The 21,471-nt window shown below is 34.7% G+C and overlaps 2 protein-coding genes across 6 annotated transcripts; one reads left to right on the forward strand and one right to left on the reverse strand.

Moving 5' to 3' along the window:
- The first annotated feature begins 1,054 nt into the window (after positions 1-1,054).
- On the forward strand, positions 1,055-3,551 carry LOC129899039 (tRNA-splicing endonuclease subunit Sen2-1-like). 5 transcript variants are annotated; one of them, XM_055973798.1, is made up of 4 exons: positions 1,055-1,263; positions 1,334-1,368; positions 1,823-1,886; positions 2,658-3,551. In XM_055973798.1, the coding sequence occupies exon 4, from the start codon at positions 2,705-2,707 to the stop codon at positions 3,389-3,391; it is 687 nt and encodes a 228-aa protein (XP_055829773.1). In that variant the 5' UTR covers positions 1,055-1,263; positions 1,334-1,368; positions 1,823-1,886; positions 2,658-2,704; the 3' UTR covers positions 3,392-3,551. The 5 variants fall into 5 exon arrangements, with proteins under 5 accessions (XP_055829773.1, XP_055829775.1, XP_055829774.1 ...); XM_055973800.1 differs by lacking the exon at positions 1,823-1,886; XM_055973799.1 differs by lacking the exon at positions 1,334-1,368.
- A 147-nt stretch (positions 3,552-3,698) lies between these two features.
- LOC129899038 (tetraspanin-3-like) lies at positions 3,699-7,526 on the reverse strand. The gene is made up of 2 exons (XM_055973796.1): positions 6,794-7,526; positions 3,699-4,197 (listed from the first exon to the last, which is right to left on the reverse strand). Exons 1-2 carry the CDS (start codon positions 7,307-7,309, stop codon positions 3,853-3,855), a joined length of 861 nt encoding a protein of 286 aa, XP_055829771.1. The 5' UTR covers positions 7,310-7,526; the 3' UTR covers positions 3,699-3,852.
- Positions 7,527-21,471: the final 13,945 nt, after the last annotated feature.

A 21,471-nucleotide genomic window follows, 5' to 3' on the forward strand; every position in this document is an offset into this window, starting at 1 on the left:
AACTTGTAATATAAATTGCAGTCTATTTTTAATTCTACAATAATCAATTTCTAATAGTACGGAATTCTGTATTACCTAATTACATTATTTTATTTACCATTTTTTCCATCCATTTCAAAAACCGCTTCTTTCCATCCGGATACATTAATTATGATTCATAAATTATCTCTATATTCAATGTATCATGCTATAAACTCTAATTAATGTATCTAAATTACTGAATTAATGTATCCGAATTATCATGTTTTTAAGAGTATTCTCTAAATTGAAAAAGAGTAGGAAAAAATGATAATTAGTCCTCTACACTATGTGATTTCTAAAAAATTTACTTTTTTTTTTACCACGGATTTCTAGTTTTACTTTTGATATATGGTGTCTAGGTTATACCTTATTGATTTGTTGAATTATTTTAATATTTGTGACTGAGAAAGAGATGCAAGAGCACTTTTTTTTTTTTTACCCTTTTGGCATAAAAGGTTTATATCAAAGAAATATTCAGACTAGAAAAAAAATTGGTTGAAAAAGTTGAGACAAAAAAACGCTAAAAAGAGAACAAATTAATGATGTTTCAAGATAAAAAATAAATTTAAAATTAATGATGTTTCAATAATATTTTTTTAATTATTTTCTCGAGAAAAAACAACATCCTACATGTTAAAAATTGAAGTGAAACGGTCTAAGAAAATCAGGTATAACTAGCAGTCAAAGCAAATTCCATGACTATAATTACCTATCAAAATTTGGTTTAAACTATCAGGCACATTTAAAACAAAAAACAAACAAAAAAAACCTCTGTGTTTACTTGAGTTGGCGCAGTTAATATTAGAAGTCCTAGACAAGGCTTGCTTAAGCCTAATAACACTAATTACTTTAAAGGGTAAATTTCATAAATTTGTAATAAAATAGTTTCATTATATCATATATAGCCAAGTACTCATTTACATAAAAAAAAAAAAAATAGTCCAAAAATACAATGCATACAACATATAGCAAACTCAAACTGTAGCGGCAGATTGTAAATATTGAAATTATAACTAATAGCCTAGCTATTTTTGAAAATTCCGATAATGAAACAGGGTCGGGTCATTGGAAAGCCCAATAGAGGAGGGAAGAAAACATGGGAGAGCCAAACCAAAAGAGAGAGAAAAGAAAATGGCGGCAATAGTATGTTATGGTCCTCTAATCGATCTCTCTAAAGCAGCATCTCACATCGACGAGTACGTCCAACTCCTTGTATTTGTTCACAACATCACCCCAATTCAGGTATTTCCTCTCCTTCTTCTGTTATCTACTCTTAGTGGGTTTACTGAAGCATATATATATAATTTTGCAGTACAAGCTATGGAGAAAAAGTAGAGATGCGTGCAGGTGTTTAAATGAATTTCATTTTTCCTAACCTGAATAGTTGAGAGAGATAACTGAAACTTAGTCCGATTCAAACATATTGTCTGAATGTTCATCAAATAAGTTCAAATTATATCTATTTTCCCTTTCTTTTTGAGTTTTTAGTGTGTCAAGTTAGTTCTAAAAATCCGAGAAAGGCATACCAGATTCAACGTTAATTGTATCCGAAGCCTTGCGTTTGATGCTGTCATAGGAAGGTAATTTTACTTGTTAACGTCCTCGAGTGGCAGAATGCGCCTACAAGGTGTTTGAGTTTTTGCCCAGATGAGTTATGATGCCTTTGCTATGTCGAAATTTATTTCTTTCATCTCTAAGTTTAATGTGTAATCTTTGAATTCTTCTTCCATACCTCTGTTTTTCTCCTCATTAGATTAACTCATTTTCTGAGATATTTTCTATTTGATTCTTCATTTGCCAGTGGCTATTAATGGTTATGTTGTTTAAATCAAGTCTACTTCAAGCGGGTTATATTTCCATAAAAGGTATATGTTTCTTCTGAGAGGAGCTAGCTAGTTAATCGAGTCTGCAACCTACTAGTTCAACCTTTTATTTGTCACTATTAAATAAAATAAAGGGGTGGAAAAAATAAACGCAGGAGCTAAAAGTAGAAGATAATGCTATTACATGGAGTGCGACATTCTTTTGGTTGGTCGATTTATGAGTATGGAACAATGAGTAAAAAAGTACTAGATACATCTCTTAGAAGTAGTTCAGCAATGTAAACACAGCTAAATCATTAATGCATTAATGGCTAGTTGCGTGTGTGAAATCCTTGAAAAGCTCCATCAATGCTTATACAGGACTGAGTTCTTCTTGAACTGCTACCTTTTCTGAATTGAATGTGCAATATGTTTGCTTTCTTTCGAAAGGTCATTGCTCTGCTTGATGAATTCTTTATTTGGGACATTTAAGTTGTTTTACTACTTCATTGTTGTCAATACTTGTATGACAAAGTGCTTTAACAGCATGACCTTGGAACAACCGTTTCATAGGATTTAAGTTGAAGTATGTTGGAGATAATAGGACACACCATTTCGTGAATTCTTTAATACTATAAGATGTTTCTGACTTTCAATGCTGGTAACTTTAGCAACTGACTTCATAGGCATAATGTCTACTGTTGCAAAATGCAATATCATTTATACTTTTGAAAATTTGTACCTGGTGTCTATTTTTGTAATGATCGTGTGTTTTCTAGCCATGTAACTAGTTTATTGCATTTTTTTTGGGCGCAATGTTGGTTGTCCAAACAGGTGTAAATCGGGATATCTTGAATTTAGAGCTTCTTTTTTTGCTGTGAATGTGTATAATGGCGCCGAGGTGGAAAGGAAAAGGGGCAGAAGTTAAAGCTCTTGCAGATCCCATTTCAGAAATAGTCAGACAGCTCCAATCTTCTCTGATCAGCTCAAACTCTAGAGGACTGCTTTCTGGTACGGGTGTGCTTCTTAAAGCAGATGCAGAACTAACTGACATCTTCAATCGTGCATGCTTTGGTAGGACTAGGGTAACATCAGAAAAGAATGAGCAGTGGTTTCAGCTCTCCATGGAAGAAGCTTTTTACCTTCAATATTCTCTAAAATGCATCAAGGTGGTTGATCGCAATAACACTGAACTGAACAGCGATGAGTTATGGAAGCATATGACATCCAGGATGAAAATTTTTCCAATCCTATTCAAAGCTTTTTCTCACCTTCGAAGTAAAAACTGGGTGGTTAGATCGGGCTCTCAGTATGGGGTAGACTTTGTTGCCTATCGTCATCACCCTGCTTTGGTACATTCTGAATATGCTGTACTCGTTTTATCAGCACAAGATGGTAGCGCAAATGGTCGCTTGAGGGTTTGGTCTGACTTCCACTGCACTCTTCGCCTTTGTGGTAGTGTGGCGAAAACATTATTAATTCTCAACATTAAACAACAGCAAAGTTGTGCAACTTCTCCGTCGTGCTTAGATAATTATGTTGTTGAAGAGAGAACAATCACAAGATAGAGTCCAGAGCAAGGCCGTGAGAAAAATGTTAAATCTGACCCCAAGTGTAAAGTAGATTGACCGATTCAAGATTAACTCCTATTTCATCTTGTACTAGTTTAGCAATTGCATTGTGATTTAAAAGCACTACATTTGGTACTCTGTAAATCGTATTTAATCCTCCTATTTGTTGTAGCAGAAATGGTAAACAATGCCCTCTTATTTCACTTATAGCAAGTTGCTGCATTGGGAAAGAACTAGCCTGTCTCACAAACCAGTTCAAAGAGAACCCAGGGATAAAAAGTTTTGAGAAAGTAGTTAAAAAATATACAGAAGAACTCATACAAATATATAGTCAATTTTCTTGTGGTGAAAGAGGGGGACAAGTTAAGTATGAAGAAAGCACTTTGTTCTAATAAGATAGCAATGACAAACATAGGAAAATACATTACAAGCTTTACTGTCTTGTCATGTGGAAGCTCTTAGAAGTGTATCCTGCTAGGTTGAGATTTCTCCATCCTGGTTTCTCCATAAGGTTCGTCATTATCGTTCCGTTTGTTGTGCCTAAAAGCTGCTATTGCAACCATATACATAATCACAAGAATGATCAATATGACAATGTTGACGATAGACACTTTCCTCCAACTCTTTTTCAGACTTGCCAGAACACCAGCTTTGCAAGAGTTGCAGTTATAGCAGAGCTGCTGTTGATAATTGCTCCATCTAGCACAATCAGGGTCACCTCCTACTATCCCACCTCCTGTGTTCCACACCGTCGCATTCAGGTAAGTGTAGCCACATTCTGTAGGAGGCTTGCAACAACCAGACTGCATAAAAAGTTCAAAACTTTGTCAATAAGATTGCTTTTTAGCAACTTCTTTTTAAAATACATCGTCTTTTAATAACTTTCAAAGATTTGAACAATGCAAAATAGATGATGGCAAATGTCTGTCTGATCGGATTGATCAGGTCATGTAGGAACAAGGTTCAAGTCTATCCGCCTGTTTAGAATGTCTAAGCTACTGAAAGCATTAGTGGTTTATGAATTAGTCATCAAGGATCTTCGCTAAATGGTGACCGGCTACCTAAGCACATAAATGTCAAGAATAGTTATACCAATATAGCAATAAGGAAAAACAAGCAGCTCTACAGTAATACAGTATGATCCTCAATTCTATAATTTGGCGACAGTTTGGGATTTTCAATGAAGAGTCCCAACTCAAGAAAAGAAAATAAAGAAAACATTGAGGGAAGTGTAAATATTTCAGCGAAACTACACGTCAATCCTAAATTAGTTGAGATCGAATATATGAATCTTGTGTATTCATCCCGTTCTATTTATATCAAATGATTCATCAAGATAGACTGTATCTACTTTTTCATCAACCTACAACTACTCTTAGGATTGGTTACATTTTGCAAAGTCCAAACAGACAAGAGTTAATTAGGTGTTAAGACATTTAAATATCTAGCACACATAGCCTCTCTTGCTCTTCAAAGAGCACATATGTGATGTCAACAATTGCGGCCCTAACTTTTGGAGCTTGCAGGAAAAGTTAGGCTTCCATCTTTTTTCAAACAAACTATAGTCATTCACATCAACATCAACCTTGTGAACACTGTTTTCTTTTATTAGTGATAGATACCTTAAGACCATTTAATATTAGACACTGATTGAAGCAATAAGCGTTTTCAACACCAATGGCCGCAACAGTAAAAACTTATCTACACCCGGTATTTACATCGTAATAACTTGCAAATTAAGATGGATGCCATATAAAATTTCTTTTATTGACATGTTGATCTATGTTACATCAGGAAAATATTTGGTTGTACCAATCTTATAAGTGACATATAAACTAAAAAAGTTTGTCTTTTGTTTTCTTGGACCACTTGAAAAAGAGGATATTCCACCCGGAGAAATAGAGCAAAATGAATAAAATCAAGATGAGTCCAAAACAGCTAACATCCAGATTCCAGACTCATAAAACATGCAGTTTGTCACAGGTCAAAAGCACCACATTATTGTAGTAAAAAATTATCTACTTTTAAAATTGTGGAAATATTCATTAGAAAACAATAGAAAAGTTGGTAAAATGTCTCATCACTACATATAATAAAAGATTAAAAGAAAAAGTGGATAATCCTAACCACATTGAAAAGCCAAGAAAGGAAAAGAAACCCTCCAAAGAATGTTAATTCTAATTGTCCCACTTTTTAATTTTGTCAATGAGGAAGCTAATTATATTTCATTATATACATGATTATTATTAGTAGAAAATCATATTAAATTCAATCAATTGAAATTGGTTGCTTTTCTCTCTATTGGTTTTATTTCCTTTTTGGCAGATTGGAAATTGACAAGAGGTATCTGTTGGCAACTCACAAGTCACTTATCTATAATCTAAACACGGAATATGTTAACATAATTGTGTATAGTTGGGACATTAGCGTGTAGAAAAATAAATAATTGTTTAGGTACTTATTTTTTTGATATTTGGTAAGTGAGCAAACTGAAAATTATCCGACGAGCATTTATATGCTAGTTAGGAAAACATTGCAGAGGTGAGGTTGTGTCGGGGGCAGAGGAGGTTGGGGTGGTTAAGGGGCGGAGGTTGGGAGCGTTGAAGGGCACGGAGGAGTCAATAAACTTAAACGTCATAGGAAAGTCATTTTTTTTTCATGAAAACGTTCTCTGAAATATTTGACAAAATTAAACATTAAAAAGTTAAAAAATAAAATAATACTCTCCCTCCGTTCATCTTTAATTGTCCACATACTATTTTGGAATGCCCAATAATACTTCTAAAACCAATGAGTAGTTTACAATGTTCTGTCTATTTTACCCTGCTATTACTATTTATTTTCAATATTTAGATGACTTACATTTAATAAGGATGATTTGGTAAAATTAACTCTATTATTTAGAGTTTCTTAAATCTGGACAGAAAGAGCATACAACAACATATGAGTGTAATCCAATACGTGGGATTTAGGGGGAGTGATGTGTTCGAAGCCTTACCTGTGCCTTGTAAAGGTAGAAAAATGGCTTCCGATAAACCTTCAACGAAAAATATTTTCCTCCATACTAAGTACACCCGTAATCTTATGCAGTTTGCTAATCATATTTTTTAAACGCCAGTGTCTAAACTAACTTGTACACAACTCGACTATTAGCCTGTTTGGATTGACTTATTTTTAAAAGTGCAGGCTAACTACATTCAAATAACTACATTCAAATAAAATCAACTATTTATTGGACTTATTTTAAGCACAAAATGACTTTAACCTGGCCAGTCAAACACTAAAAAAAACGAAAATAGCTTATAAGTTAATCCAATCTGCCTCTGTAACGCAAATTATAATCATAAACCATAAAAACAGGGTAAAAAATAACAAAGAAAGTTTGTTGAGGCTTCTTACCTCAAGAGGACTAAGCCTTCTAAGATTAAACATCTCAACAGTCTCTGGAATTCCTCCATTATAAGTCCTTCTCATCTTACCACAAACATGTGAATCCCTAATACAAGAACTGATTTTTGACCAATAACTCTGGCTTGCAACCCTTTCTTCCAACCAGCCAGAGTAATCTTGCAAGTGGTACTCCAAGTAGACCCGGTTCATAACGGGTCGACCCGACCCTTTATCAGTGACAGCATAAGCAAAGATGACAAATCCAATCAAAGCAGCAATGATAAAGAACATAGCCCAAAGGTAAAGGTACATAAGGAAAGTGTTCCTATAACAAGCACCAGCAAAACCAGCTAAAGAAACAACCATAATAGAAACCCCAATAACTATTAAGGGCCATTGAAGGAATTTCAAGCAATCTGTGTTGTTTGCTCTGCTACTTAGCCATATTCCACCACCCAAGATTGGGATTGATGCAAGAAATGTCAAGAAATTTACTACACCTATTAAATGGTTGCTGTTTCTCATACTGTAAAACCTCTGTTTGTTTTCTTTCACTCTTCTTGGATACAATCTTGAATTTTCCTATATGAACTTTCTTTGGGTACTTGAAAGGTTTTTCTTTTTTATATGAGAGATTTCAATGAAGAAAAAGGAGGGGTCTTTCGTTAGTAAGTATTGTTGAAAGAAGAGAGAAAAGAAGAGGGTCTTTCCTATTAATTCATGATGAAAAAAGGGCAAGTTGGGAAGTGAAGTGACAGAAGCACCCTACCAAGTCCCTTCATTTGACTTGGTATACTTGAGATGATGATGGATTAATTTATGTGCTACGTTATTTTTTTCCTTTTGAAAATGATATTTTATGATGAATGGATAAATTTTATGATTACTTACTTTATTATTATTAATAATAATAGTTTGGACAAAAGGAGAGTGATATATGGTAAAAACTTGGCATTTTCTTAAAATATTGCAAAATTGTGTTTCCAATAATTTATACCAATCATATCAAATGCTGATGAATGATTAATACTTTTTCATTCTTAATTGAAAATATTGTTTTTGATTAGGTAGCATTTTATCTTTAAAATGAGATCTCGCGGTATAAATTTAAATTAATCGAACTCAAAATCGATATAGTGAGAAACCAATAATAATAATAAATTATACAAAAAAAACTGAGATGGTTATTGCTCTTTTTCTTTCTTTATGGGTTCAAAGGTCATGAGAGGGTGATAAGTTTGTTACATACACGTAATTAGGATCACCAGGACATTATGACGAACATTTGTCATTCTCCACACACACCCCCACCCCTTCTGTCTATATATGTATGTAGAGAGATATTTTATGTTGTCTTTTTCTTGACCTCAAAGATGAACGTGTTTCACTGAGTGAAGTTAAATGATTATAATTAAGTTGAACAAAGACTTGTATGTCATTATATATATTTTATTTATTTATTTGAAAATGTAATTTTTGAATTGAGGGTCTTTCGAAAATAGCGCAGCCTTTTCTCTATTTTCATGAGATAGTGATACGATCTGCATACATTTTATTCTTTTCAGATTCTAATTGTGAAATTTCATCGAATATACTTGCATGATATATGATCAAAGCCAATAAGCCATTTATGATGTCTTTTGGACTCTGGCGGAACCGTATTGGTGAATATAGTAGAAAGTCTTCTATTGAATTAATTAATATTTGAACCTTAAAACTGATATCTTTACTTAGTCTTCTATTGAATTAATTAATATTTGAACCTTAAAACTGATATCTTTACTTACAAATTAATTAAAACATCTTATGTATCAAGAATTAGTAGTTACGTCTTTAAAAATAACAGCGCTTGCAATCAAATGATCACTGTTGTGCTAGAGCTTATGGAAACATTTATGAGATAAAAGTAGTTAATGAGACTCAAATATGCAATAAAAAGATATGGAGAAAGTGTTGTGAAAGTATATTAAATTAAATATTAACCATATATAAGAGCACCTAACCTAATTATAATTTAGTTCTATCATCTATGTTGTCTTTGGCAATTCAAATATTTATCCTAAGAAATGACACCTTGATAGTTTGATTTGCGTACTAAATTATTATAATTTTGAGATTAAAATTCTAGAATTAATTTAGCCCTACCTAACTTCGAGCATCCGCCACTTTGTTAAGTCCATATATATATATATCAATTATCATAAAGGATTAGTTTTGTATAGTGGTTTATCTTTTTTTATTAAAAATTTGGAACTATAAAACAAATCCCTGAGTTGTTGATGAGACTCAAATATGCAATAAAAAGATATTGGAGAAAGTGACATCCATGTAAATTAATACTATATATGGAAGCACCTATCCTAATTATAATTTAGTTCTTGTTATGAATATACTACCTTAACAATTAATTAGACGGATAGAGTAAGAAAAATAAAACAGAAGAGAGTGATTGCAGTATGTATTCTTTCTTTCTTCGGATGATCAATTTGTGCCAATTTGATGGTATTTTATAGCCATCAAAGATGAAGAAAAACAAGTGGGTTAGTTGCCCACTTTGAGTGGGCCCCACTAATATAGAATATTATGATCAGTGGACAATCCACTTTCATAATACTCCCCCTTGGATGTCCACGTGTAAAATAAAATTTTACAAAACATAATATACATATTTATCATGAATATCCATAAAGCTTGTGTCTACATATCTGGTAATACGCCTTGATTGCTGCCTCATTAAAAACCTTACCAGGAAAACCCAGTGGGACAAAACCTTGATTAAGGGAAAAAGAGTGCAGCGCGTATTTTACTCCCCCTGATGAAAACTTCATTTGATATTTTGGAGACGGCGCATTCCAACCTTATGCCTTAGCTTCTCAAAAGTTGATGTTGGTAATGCCTTTGTGAATAAATCTGCAAGATTATCACTTGAACGAACTTGTTGTACATCAATTTCACCGTTCTTCTGAAGATCATGTGTGAAGAATAATTTTGGTGAAATGTGTTTCGTTCTGTCTCCTTTTATGAAGCCACCTTTCAATTGAGCTATACACGCGGCATTGTCTTCGAATATAATTGTGGGTACTTTAACATTATTTTCCAGACCACATCTTTCTTTGATGAACTATTTCATCGATCTCAACCACACATATTCTCTACTTGCTTCATGAATTGCTATTATTTCAGCATGATTTGAAGAAGTAGCAACAATGGACTGTTTTGTAGATCGCCATGATATAGCAGTCCCTCCGTGTGTAAACAGATAACCTGTCTGAGATCGAGCTTTATGTGGGTCTGATAAATAACCTGCATCTGCATAACCAATAAGGTCTGCGTAACCTTTGTTAGTATAAAACAAACCCATATCAATAGTACCCTTCAGGTATCGCAAAATATGTTTGATACCGTTCCAATGCCTTCGCGTTGGGGATGAACTATACCTTGCTAGCAAATTAACAGAAAATGTTATGTCAGGTCTAGTTGCATTAGCAAGATACATAAGTGCACCAATAGCACTGAGATATGGTACTTCAGGACCAAGAATTTCTTCATCCTTTTCTGGAGGTCGAAATTGATCTTTTTCCACTTCAAGTGATCGAACAATCATTGGAGTACTTAATGGATGTGCTTTGTCCATGTAAAATCTTTTTAAGATTTTCTCAGTGTAGGCAGATTGATGGACAAAAACTCCGTCTGCTAAATGTTCAATTTGCAGACCTAGACAAAGTTTTGTCTTTCCAAGGTCTTTCATTTCAAATTCTTTCTTTAGATATTCAATTGCCTTTTGGACCTCTTCAGGGGTTCCAATGAGATTTATGTCATCAACATAAACGGCGAGTATAACAAACTCTGATTCCATTTTCTTAATAAAAACACATGGACAAATGACATCATTTATATAGCCTTCATTTATCAAGTACTCACTGAGGCGATTATACCACATACGCCCTGATTGTTTTAGACCATATAATGATCTTTGGAGTTTTATTGAGTATACTTCCCGAGACTTTTTGCATGTTTCAGGCAATTTTAATCCTTCTGGGATTTTCATGTAAATTTCATTATCAAGTGAACCATAAAGGTAAGCTGCAACCACATCCATTAGGTGTATTTCAAGATTTTTATGTACAGCTAAACTGATGAGATATCGAAATGTTATTCCATCCATAACCGGTGAATATGTTTCTTCATAGTTGACTCCGGGTCTTTGAGAGAATCCTTGTGCAACAAGGCGTGCCTTATATCTTACAATTTCATTTCTCTCATTTCGTTTTCTAACAAAAACCCATTTATAGCCAACTGGTTTTACACCTTCAGGGGTTTGGACTACAGGTCCAAAAACCTCACGTTTAGCAAGTGAGTCTAATTCTGATTGAATTGCCTTTTGCCATTCTGGCCAATCACATCTACGTCGACAATCTTCGACGGATTTAGGTTCAAGACTTTCACTATCTTGCATAAGGTTAATTGCAACATTATATGCAAAAACATTATCAACCGTGATTTTAGATCGATCTAACTTTATCTCATCACCGAAAGAACTTATTGAAATTTCTTCATTCACTTGAGTCTCGGGTTCACTGATTTCTTCAGGATTATCAAGATTACTCAAATCTTGGCCTTCTTTAGGAGGTTCTATTGTAGTATCATCTTTATTATTTCTCACGCTTCTTTTTCTAGGATTTTTATCCTTTGAACCCAATGGTCTACCACGCTTCTGGCGTGTTTGGGATTCAGAAGCTATGATACTTGTAGATGGTCCTTTTGGGACATCAATCCGGATAGGTACATTCACTGCAGGGATATGTGACTTAGTTATCCGTTTCAAATCAGTAAATGCATCTGGCATTTGATTTGCTATTTTCTGCAGGTGGATGATCTTCTGGACCTCCTGTTCACATGTGCGGGTACGTGGATCAAAATGTGATAGTGATGAAACTTTCCACGCAATTTCTTTTTCTTTTTCGGGTTTCTTTTTCTCTCCCCCTAATGGCGGGAAAATTGTTTCATCAAATCGACAATCTCCAAATCGAGCAGTGAATAAATCTCCAGTCAACGGTTCAAGGTATCGAATTATGGAGGGTGAGTCAAACCCAACATATATGCTCAACCTTCGTTGAGGGCCCATTTTTGTACGTTGTGGTGGTGCTACAGGCACGTACACCGCACAACCAAAAATTCTTAAATGGGCTATATTTGGTTCATGACCAAATACTAATTGTGACGGAGAGTATTTATTATAATGTGTCGGTCTGAGACGTACAAGTGATGCTGCATGTAAAATAGCATGACCCCAAACAGTAATTGGCAATTTTGTTTTCATTAGTAGAGGTCTTGCTATCAATTGTAGGCGCTTTATAAATGACTCTGCAAGGCCATTTTGAGTATGAACATGAGCAACAAGATGTTCAATTTTTATCCCAATTGATAAGCAATAATCATTAAATGCTTGGGATGTAAATTCTCCAGCATTATCAAGGCGAATGGTCTTAATTGGATAATCTGGGAATTGCGCTCTCAATCTTATTATTTGTGCTAACAACTTCGCAAACGCCAGGTTGCGAGATGATAACAGGCACACATGAGACCATCTAGATGATGCATCTATTAGGACCATAAAATATCTAAACAATCCACTTGGTGGATGAATAGGTCCACATATATCTCCATGTATACGCTCTAAAAATCCAGGAGATTCGATGCCAACCTTCAGGGTAGATGGCCTGACAATTAATTTGCCTTGATAACAAGCAGCACATGAAAATTCATCATTTGTAAGAATCTTCTGGTTCTTTAAAGGATGTCCAGTTGAATTTTCAAGAATTCGTCTCATCATTATTGATCCAGGATGACCTATTCGATCATGCCATAGCACAAATATATTTGGATCAGTAAACTTCTGGTTTACGATCATATTTGCTTCAATTGCACTAATTTTTGCATAATATAGGCCAGATGACAGAGTTGGTAATTTTTCCAAAATATATTTCTGGCCTGAGACACTCTTGGTTATACCAAGATATTCAATATTCATTTTATTTAATGTCTCAACATGATATCCATTTCTGCGAATATCTTTAAAACTTAACAAGTTTCTTGGGGATTTAGAAAAAAATAGTGCATCTTCTATAACAATTTTTGTCCCCTTAGGTAGAATTATAGTAGCTCTTCCGGAGCCTTCTATCATTTTTGAATTACCAGAAATTGTAGTAACATTAGCTTTTCTTCTAAGTAAATTGGAAAAATATTTCTCGTCTTTAAATATAGCATGGGTTGTTCCACTATCAATTACACAAATATCCTCGTGATTTATCATTGATCCAAACAAGATTTGAGGCATTTCCATATTTTCTTCACAAAGAAAGAAAGTAAATATTATAATTAATACATAATTTATTATACAAAGTTTTATTTCATTACATTGAGCTAGAAAAATACAAACATAATATTTAATACATACAACAACAAAGAGAATTATTTAAATATTATCGGGCTTATCAACATTCATATTTACTTCTGGAAAATTAAAGAAATCAGCTACATCTAGATGCATGGGCTCAATATTGTCCTCAGAGATAAAATTTGTCTCTGGATTATTTTCTGCCATTTTTAACGATGCCTGATATAGCTGAACCAAGCGTTTTGATGACCGGCAAATCCGCGACCAGTGCCCCACACCTCCACATCTATGACATATTATTTCTGAATTATTCTTCGGTAAAGCTTCTGGCTTTTTACCCTGCCATTTATAATGCTGGTTATTTCTCGGTGCCAGCCGAGCATCATGATTAAAAATTCTTCTTTGACTACGGCCACGACCACGACCACGACTGGGGCCATGGCCTCTTTCTCGTTGGTTAGAATTTGCCTGATTCACTTCAGGGAGTGGCAAAGAACCAACGGGACGACTATCATGATTTTTCATTAATAATTCATTATGGCGTTCAGCAATAAGTAAGTGAGATAATAATTCAGAATATTTTGTAAAGCCTTTTTCGCGATATTGCTGTTGCAGGAGCATATTCGCGGGTGGAAATGTGGAGTATGTTTTTTCAAGTTTATCTTGTTCCGTGATTTCATCTCCGCATAAAGTTAACTGAGCTATAATTCTAAATAAAGCAGAATTATATTCAGTTATATTTTTAAAGTCCATCAGTCTCAAATTTAACCAGTCATAACGTGCTTGTGGAAGCATGACCAACTTCAGGTGGTCATACCTTTCTTTTAAATTTTTCCACAATTTCAAGGGATCTTTTAATGTAAGATATTGTAATTTAAGACCCTCGTCAAGATGGTGGCGGAGGAAAATCATAGCTTTTGCACGATCTTGACTAGATGCCGTGTTATCATCTTTGATGGTGTCTGCCAGATCCATCGATTCAAGATGAATTTCGGCATCTAGTGCCCATGAAGAGTAATCTTTTCCAGAGATATCCAAAGCAACAAATTCAATTTTTGAAATATTTGCCATTTTATGAAAATAAATTTAAATAAAACTCTTACCACTTTTTGTTACCTTGAAAAATTAGCCGGAGCCTCGAGCTGATAACGTGTTATGAATATACTACCTTAACAATTAATTAGACGGATAGAGTAAGAAAAATAAAACAGAAGAGAGTGATTGCAGTATGTATTTTTTCTTTCTTCGGATGATCAATTTGTGCCAATTTGATGGTATTTTATAGCCATCAAAGATGAAGAAAAACAAGTGGGTTAGTTGCCCACTTTGAGTGGGCCCCACTAATATAGAATATTATGATAAGTGGACAATCCACTTTCATAATAGTTCTATCATTATCTATATGTTGTCTTTGGCAATTCATATGGCTATCCTTAAGAAATGACCCTCTAAAGGTGTACATGAAATTTTTTCTTTTCAACTTTTAAGTTGGCAAAAGTACGTTACTACAAAAAAAAAAAAAGTTACACACAATTTTGTAGCTATTCAACAAATTTATCATTAATTCTATTTAATGACGGACTAGCCACAAATTATCAAAAAATTTATTAGCTAAAAGTAATTTGGATGGATTACACAAATTCCATAGTGTTAAGAGCTAATTACATCTTATCTCTACTCTTTTCTAAATTACAAAAATCCCTTAAATTTGGTGGAATCTAAATACATCCCAAAATGTGCGAATACATCACGTAAAGTGATGTAACTGAACGACACATCGCGTAAAGTGATGTATCCGAAAATAGGAGAAAGTAAGAAATTTTATAATTTTTTCAAATGGTAAGAATTTTTTTAAAAATGGTAAAATAAATTGTGTATTTATGTAATTTTTTGAAGTAATTTAGCATGAAGTTTGTACAAACGAAAAAAAATATCGGAGGTTACGATGTACAGTAAAACCTCTATAAATGCATATGCTTGGGACCAGAAAAAAATATTCATTTATCGAGATTATTAGTTTATCGATAAATGCATAAAATATTTATTTATCGATAAATAAATATTTATTATTTTAGAGAGTATTTTGTAGTATGTACCATAAGAAAGAAAAAAAATATAAAATTTAAATCTAGAAAACTAAAAAGTATAATCTTTGCATATACAACAACAACAACAACGAACCCAGTGTGATCCCACCATGTGGGGTCTGGGGAGGGTAGAGTGTGCGCAGACCTAACCCCTACCTTAAAAGGTAGGGCGGCTGTTTCCGAAAGACCCTCAGCTTAAGAGAGAAGAACAAGGGAGGAGAAACAAGGAAAAACAAGACATAGGTCAGTAAAGCCAGGCATATAACAGACAATATAAAGATATGAATAATGAGAGCGATAAAGCGATAAAGCGATAAAGTCAGGGTAGGAAAGATCGGGGATAAAGGGGCATTAACTACTATAGATAAAATAGGATACCCAAAGTAGACTGGGCCAACTAATATAAGCAGTAATCCCATGCAAAATCCTATGTTAAGACAAATGAGCGCGACTACGACTACTATGGAGAACCGATCGGCCACCTAGCCCACTATCTTAGTCTGAGTCCTCCATAGCCTCCTATCTAAGGTCATGTCCTCGGAGAGCTGCAACTGTGCCATATCATGTCTAATGACCTCTTCCCAATATTTCTTCGGCCTCCCTTTGCCCTTCCTGAAACCGTCCATAGCCAACCTCTCGCACCTCCACACTGGAGCATCTGTGTCTCTCCTCTTCACATGCCCAAACCATCTCAGTCTCGCTTTCCACATCTTGTCCTCCACCGATGTCACTCCCACCTTGTCTCGGATATCTTCATTCCTAATTCTATCCATCCTAGTGTGCCCACACATCCACCACAGCATTCGCATTTCCGCGACTCTCATCTTCTGGACATGAAGTTTTTTGATTGGCCAACACTCCACCCCGTACAATAGGGTCGGTCTAACCACCACTTTGTAGAACTTGCCTTTGAGTTTTAGTGGCACTTTCTTGTCACACAGCACTCCGGAGGCGAGCCTCCATTTCATCCACCCTGCACTGATGCGGTGTGAAAAAGTATAATCTTTGCATATATTTTATTTAAATCTAGGAAAGCTAAACGAATTTAGTGAAGCTTAATTTTTTTTAATAGTATTCATGTATATAGAATATAATTTTTTTTATGTTAACTATAAAAGGAAAAAGTTAGATGTTTAAAAATCATAATCCAAGTATAATGTCTTCTCATCATTCGAAAGGCGTGCAAAAATCATCTTTAACCAATAAAATAAGAAACACAATATATGAGCATAAGAAAGAGAATTGAACTATTAGCCAAAAAGATTTGTAAGCATGGGTGAAACAAAAATTTGATTTGACTATTAGTTAATCAATAATATCGCACACTCTCAAAAGATCGGCAGAGTATTTGTCAAATGAGATGAAAAATAGCGATGCCAAGAGGCATAAACAGGTAAAATACCCTAATTTAGAGAAAGTTTTGTACGAGTGGTTTCTTCAAATGAAAGAGAAAGTGAACATGTAAGGGGAAATTATCCAAGAAAAAATAAAAGTCTTTTCCTGAAAATGTACGGTGAAACTAATCCAGAATTCAACTTCTCTTCTGGTTGATTAGAATGTTTTAAGACGATAGGAATCAAGTCTTACAGACGTTTTGGGAAAAGTGGTTCAGTTATCATGGAGAACATTGAAAACGAATTGTCTAGCATACTGTCAAAAGTAGATCAATTTGAATGGAAGGGTATTTATAACATAGATGAAATTGGATTATTTTATCAATTGGAAGCTGATCATTCACTTGCTACCAAACAGCTTGAAGGTCGCAAAAAAGACAGAGAGAATTACTCTTTCTCTATGTTGCAATGGTGATGGATCTGACAAAGTACCATTGTGGATTATTGATAAGTTTGCAAATCCTAAATGCTTTAAAAATGTGAACATGAACAATCTTAATTGCATGTATAGATCCAACAAGAAAGCTTGGATGACTGGCCGCCTCCATTTTCTTCAGAACAACAACGACATGGAGCCGCCCTCTCTCATCATGCCTCAACAAAACGGAAAAAATGCTTTGCTTTTCCAAGAATATGTTGGTTGGTTTGATAAGAGAATGAATGTCAGGAAGGTTTTGTTAATAGTAGACAATTGCCTAGCTCATCCAAAGACAGTTGACGGCCTAAGAAATGTAGAGTTGTTTTTCTTACCTCCTAACATAACGTCTAAGATTCAACCATGTAATGCTGGGATAATTCGAGCATTCAAAGCTCATAATCATCGTCGTCTTTATTTCAACATCCTACAAGGCCCTTAGGTTGAAACACCAAATACTGAAAAAAATAATATTTTGAATGCTATTAATTTTGCTAACTTGGCTTGGAATTTTGATGTGAAAGAAATAAAAATTGCAAATTGTTTTCAGCATTGCAAGATCCGGTCGGAAGAAAACAATGTTCCTGAACCACAAGTTGGTGAATTAGATGAAGGTATCCAAGAATTAAATGATGTCATCTCTAATTTAGCCTACAGAAATATGATGCATGTTGAACATCTTTTGAACTACCCTAACGAGAATGATACTGTTATGGAATCACCTACAGAGGAAAAGATTATTCAATTTGTAATAAATAATGATGATGTGAATGATCTTGAACAAGATGATAGTATCGTCAAAGGAGGCATTTTAAGCAATGACTACATTATCAAACTATTTGGTACAACACGAACAAAATATTTTGAAAATTGTGTTCGCTCTTCAAAAAGTTAAGGATGAGATTTTTGGTTTTGGTGGGAAGAAAAAATAATCAACTATAGAATCATATTTTAAAAAGAAATAGTTATTTGTCTAGTATTATTGACTGATTAAATATATATAAATTCTTGATGTATTCTAACAATTATTACTCTATATTTTTTATGGACCTTTAATACTTTATTTTTAATTATTATCTAATGCATTTAGCGAGAATACTACTTTAATATAGCTGATTCAAGTTGAAACCGGAGAAAAATATTCATTTAGCGAGATTATTACTTTATCGAATATTACTTTATCGAGGTTATACTGTAATATTATATGAGCTAGACATATATCCAATCATTTGTTTATTGGAAGTCGACGTGCGATTAATCGCTGGGTGGGCCAATTATGGGCTTGGGCTTAGTCCAAAGATTATGTTGGGCCCTGTAAGTCCAAAATCCTACATTTTAGAAGTCTGAATTTTGTTGATGTGGTAAAGTTCCTTCCACTTGTATATATGGGGTAAATGTTTTCTTTAATATATTCTACTTCTTTCTAGGAAAATCGAGTAGATTAATAGAAAAAAAGAAAAGGAACATAAAAACTTCTCATGATTTTTTTTCTTCATATTTGTGGCTCCAAAGGTAGATGGAACGAAAGGTCTATTGAATACAAAAAGAGTAAGAATAAGATTAACGTACTTCTCATTCTTCTTGGGCCTCATTTATGAGACTATATTGAAGTAGTTGTTGTAAAGGTACATTAAATATTTTAACTCCTTTAAAGGTACATAAGCACGCTATTACATATTGATAAAATCAATTTCAAACCTAAAAGACATATTTTTCAACACTTGATATTTATTGTGCTCCTTTAAATCAGTTTTAAGTGCTTAACCCATAGTCAACGAGAGGAAAAACAAGTCCAACCCTGCAAATTTAAATAGTATTTTCTGCTATACAAAATAAATTAGCTGATGGTCAATAATTTAACTCATATTTGTGCGTTCCACATTCCATATAGGGCATGAAAAATGGAACAGGAAAAAAAAAATACACATTATGGGTGTGTTTGGTATGGAGGAAAATGTTTTCTATTGAAAATGCTTTTTTAGAAAATATTTTTTGGAAAATAAGTTGGTTTCAAACTTATTTTCTCATATTTGGTCGATGAGTGAAAAATATTCTCTAGTGTATCGTTCGTGAATGAAAAACATTTTTTAAAAAAGATATTTTATATAATTTGTTGATATCCGATCCGAGACCCGACCCTGACCTCGACTTGAGACCCTATCCAGACCTCGACCTCGACCCGATTCGAGATTTTATCCCGACCTCAAATCGAGACCCGACCTCGACACCCGACCCGACTTCCGACCCATAATCCGACACCTGACCTTGACCCGACACTTGATCCTAACCTGAGATTTGACCCCAACCTCAACTCGAGATCCAATTCCGATCTTGACCCGAGACCCTAATACCCACCTAAGACCCGATCCCAACCTCGACCCCCACCCTAACACCCGATTCCAGACCCAACCCGACCCCAACCCAAGTCGTTACCCCGACACCCCACCCCGACCCCGACTATTGATCCTGACCCTAACTCCCGACCCCGACCCGAGATCCGAGACTCGACACCCAACTTCAACTCCAACCCAATACTCGAATTGAAACTTTGACCTTGATCCAAGACCCCGAACCCCAACCCGAGACGTAATCCCGACCTCGTACCCAACCCTGACACCCAAACCAACACCCGAACCTGACCCCAAACTCGACCCGAGACCCCAACCCAAGACCCAACCCCGACCATAGGCCCTGACCCAAGATTCGAGATCCAATCTCAACCCGAGATCCCTACCCAACGACAGATCTGACACCTGACCCCGACTCAAAATCTTGACTTAAGATCAGAGATCGAATTTTGACTCCGACACCCGACACCCGACTTCCGATCCAAGACCCGACACCCTAACCCGACCCAATACTCGACTCTGAATCCCACACAACACCCTACTCGATACCCTGACCCGAGACCTCGACCCTGATTTCAAATCCGAACTCGATTTGAGATCCGACCTTGACCTCGACAATCAATCTTGACCTCGATCCCGACACCTGACCCGAGACTCGAAATCACACTCAAATTTCAACTCTTGACTCCCGACCAGACACTCTGACCTGAGATCAACCCCAACACTCCATATAAAATTCGACCTCTAATTCTAACTCGAGATCCGACCCCGACTCAATTCGAGACTCAAGAGTTGCGTCTCGAATCGAGGTCGAGAGTCGGATCTCGAATTGAGAATCAGTAGACGCATATAGGATTAATATTGTAAATCGATATCCGAGATTTAAGTTATGATAGAAAGTTGAGGTATGAGGGTTCAAAATGATTTTAAAAAATGTTTTCTTACTTTTTTTAAGGGAAGTCATTTTTCTTGAATTTGAGAAAAATATGTTGATTTGAAAAACATTTTCCAAAACATTTAAGACAACCAAACATGAGAAAATTGAAAAATATTTTCCTTCGTACCAAACACACCTATATGAAACGACCTGTGACCAATTAATTTATTACTGTTCAAGATTGCAACATTCTTGAATTAGATTTCAACTGGGCGGTGGTTTGCTGGAATATATTTTCCTCCTACCACATCATAAATCAGCAGTTGAATTGTCTCTGTCTCAGAAAACAAATGGTAGAAGCAATGAATTGGGCACAATTCAATTAATTCATTCTATCAAGCGACAATATATTACTGTCCTTTTCCTATGTTGACCAATGCCTCTTCCAAAATATATATGCACGTGAAAATGCTGCAAGAGCAGCCGGAAAATTCTCCCTTATGGAAATCGACATGTATGAAAATTACAATTTATTTGTAATATTTTTAGAAAAATGAAATCGTCAAATATTACATGTAGACATTACTGTCAGAAAAGAAGAGATTGCAAGTTTTAGTTAGGTGCAGTATATATGGTAATCAAATGATGAATCCCAGATCGATCCAGAAAAAATTGGCTCATCTAATGATTGATAACAATGAGATCCATCGCCACATAACGTCAATTTACTATAGTTAATCTTACCTTACCTTACCTTACCTTACGTCAAACCAATTCAATTTTTTATGATTAAATATTTTAATATAGTAAAATAAAATATGTATTCATTAATCAAGATTAATTTGGTGATCAAAGTGTAGGTACAATTTACAACACACCTATTTATTCTACAAACACCCTATATCAAATGGGAAATGATTCGTGACAAACAATATTAAATTTGGCCGCAAAATCTTGGTCGTTTTAGGATTTAGTACAATATTAAAATATTGATAATCTTTATCACGCTGAAAATCTCAGCGTGGATTTGGTCTGTCAAGAGAGATGGAAAATTGAAAATCTACCCCGAGATTGGTGCTCATGCTTCATTAAAATTCGATTGCTTAGAAAAGAGAGAGTAATCCAGAAATCTAATTATTAATTAATTATTCTATCATGCTTCCTCAGTT

Source organism: Solanum dulcamara, chromosome 8 (genome assembly GCF_947179165.1).
Source record: "Solanum dulcamara chromosome 8, daSolDulc1.2, whole genome shotgun sequence".
Classification (NCBI taxonomy): Eukaryota; Viridiplantae; Streptophyta; class Magnoliopsida; order Solanales; family Solanaceae; genus Solanum; species Solanum dulcamara.

What these genes read in the sequence shown, in the direction of transcription:
- LOC129899038 (XM_055973796.1), bottom strand. Translation starts at nt 7,309, where the DNA reads ATGAGAAACAGCAACCATTTAATAGGTGTAGTAAATTTCTTGACATTT. An exon ending in GAAGGCTTAGTCCTCTTGAG is followed by an intron (nt 4,198 to 6,793) that starts GTAAGAAGCCTC and finishes CTTTTTATGCAG; the next exon opens with TCTGGTTGTTGCAAGCCTCC.
- LOC129899039 (XM_055973798.1), top strand. Translation starts at nt 2,705, where the DNA reads ATGTGTATAATGGCGCCGAGGTGGAAAGGAAAAGGGGCAGAAGTTAAA.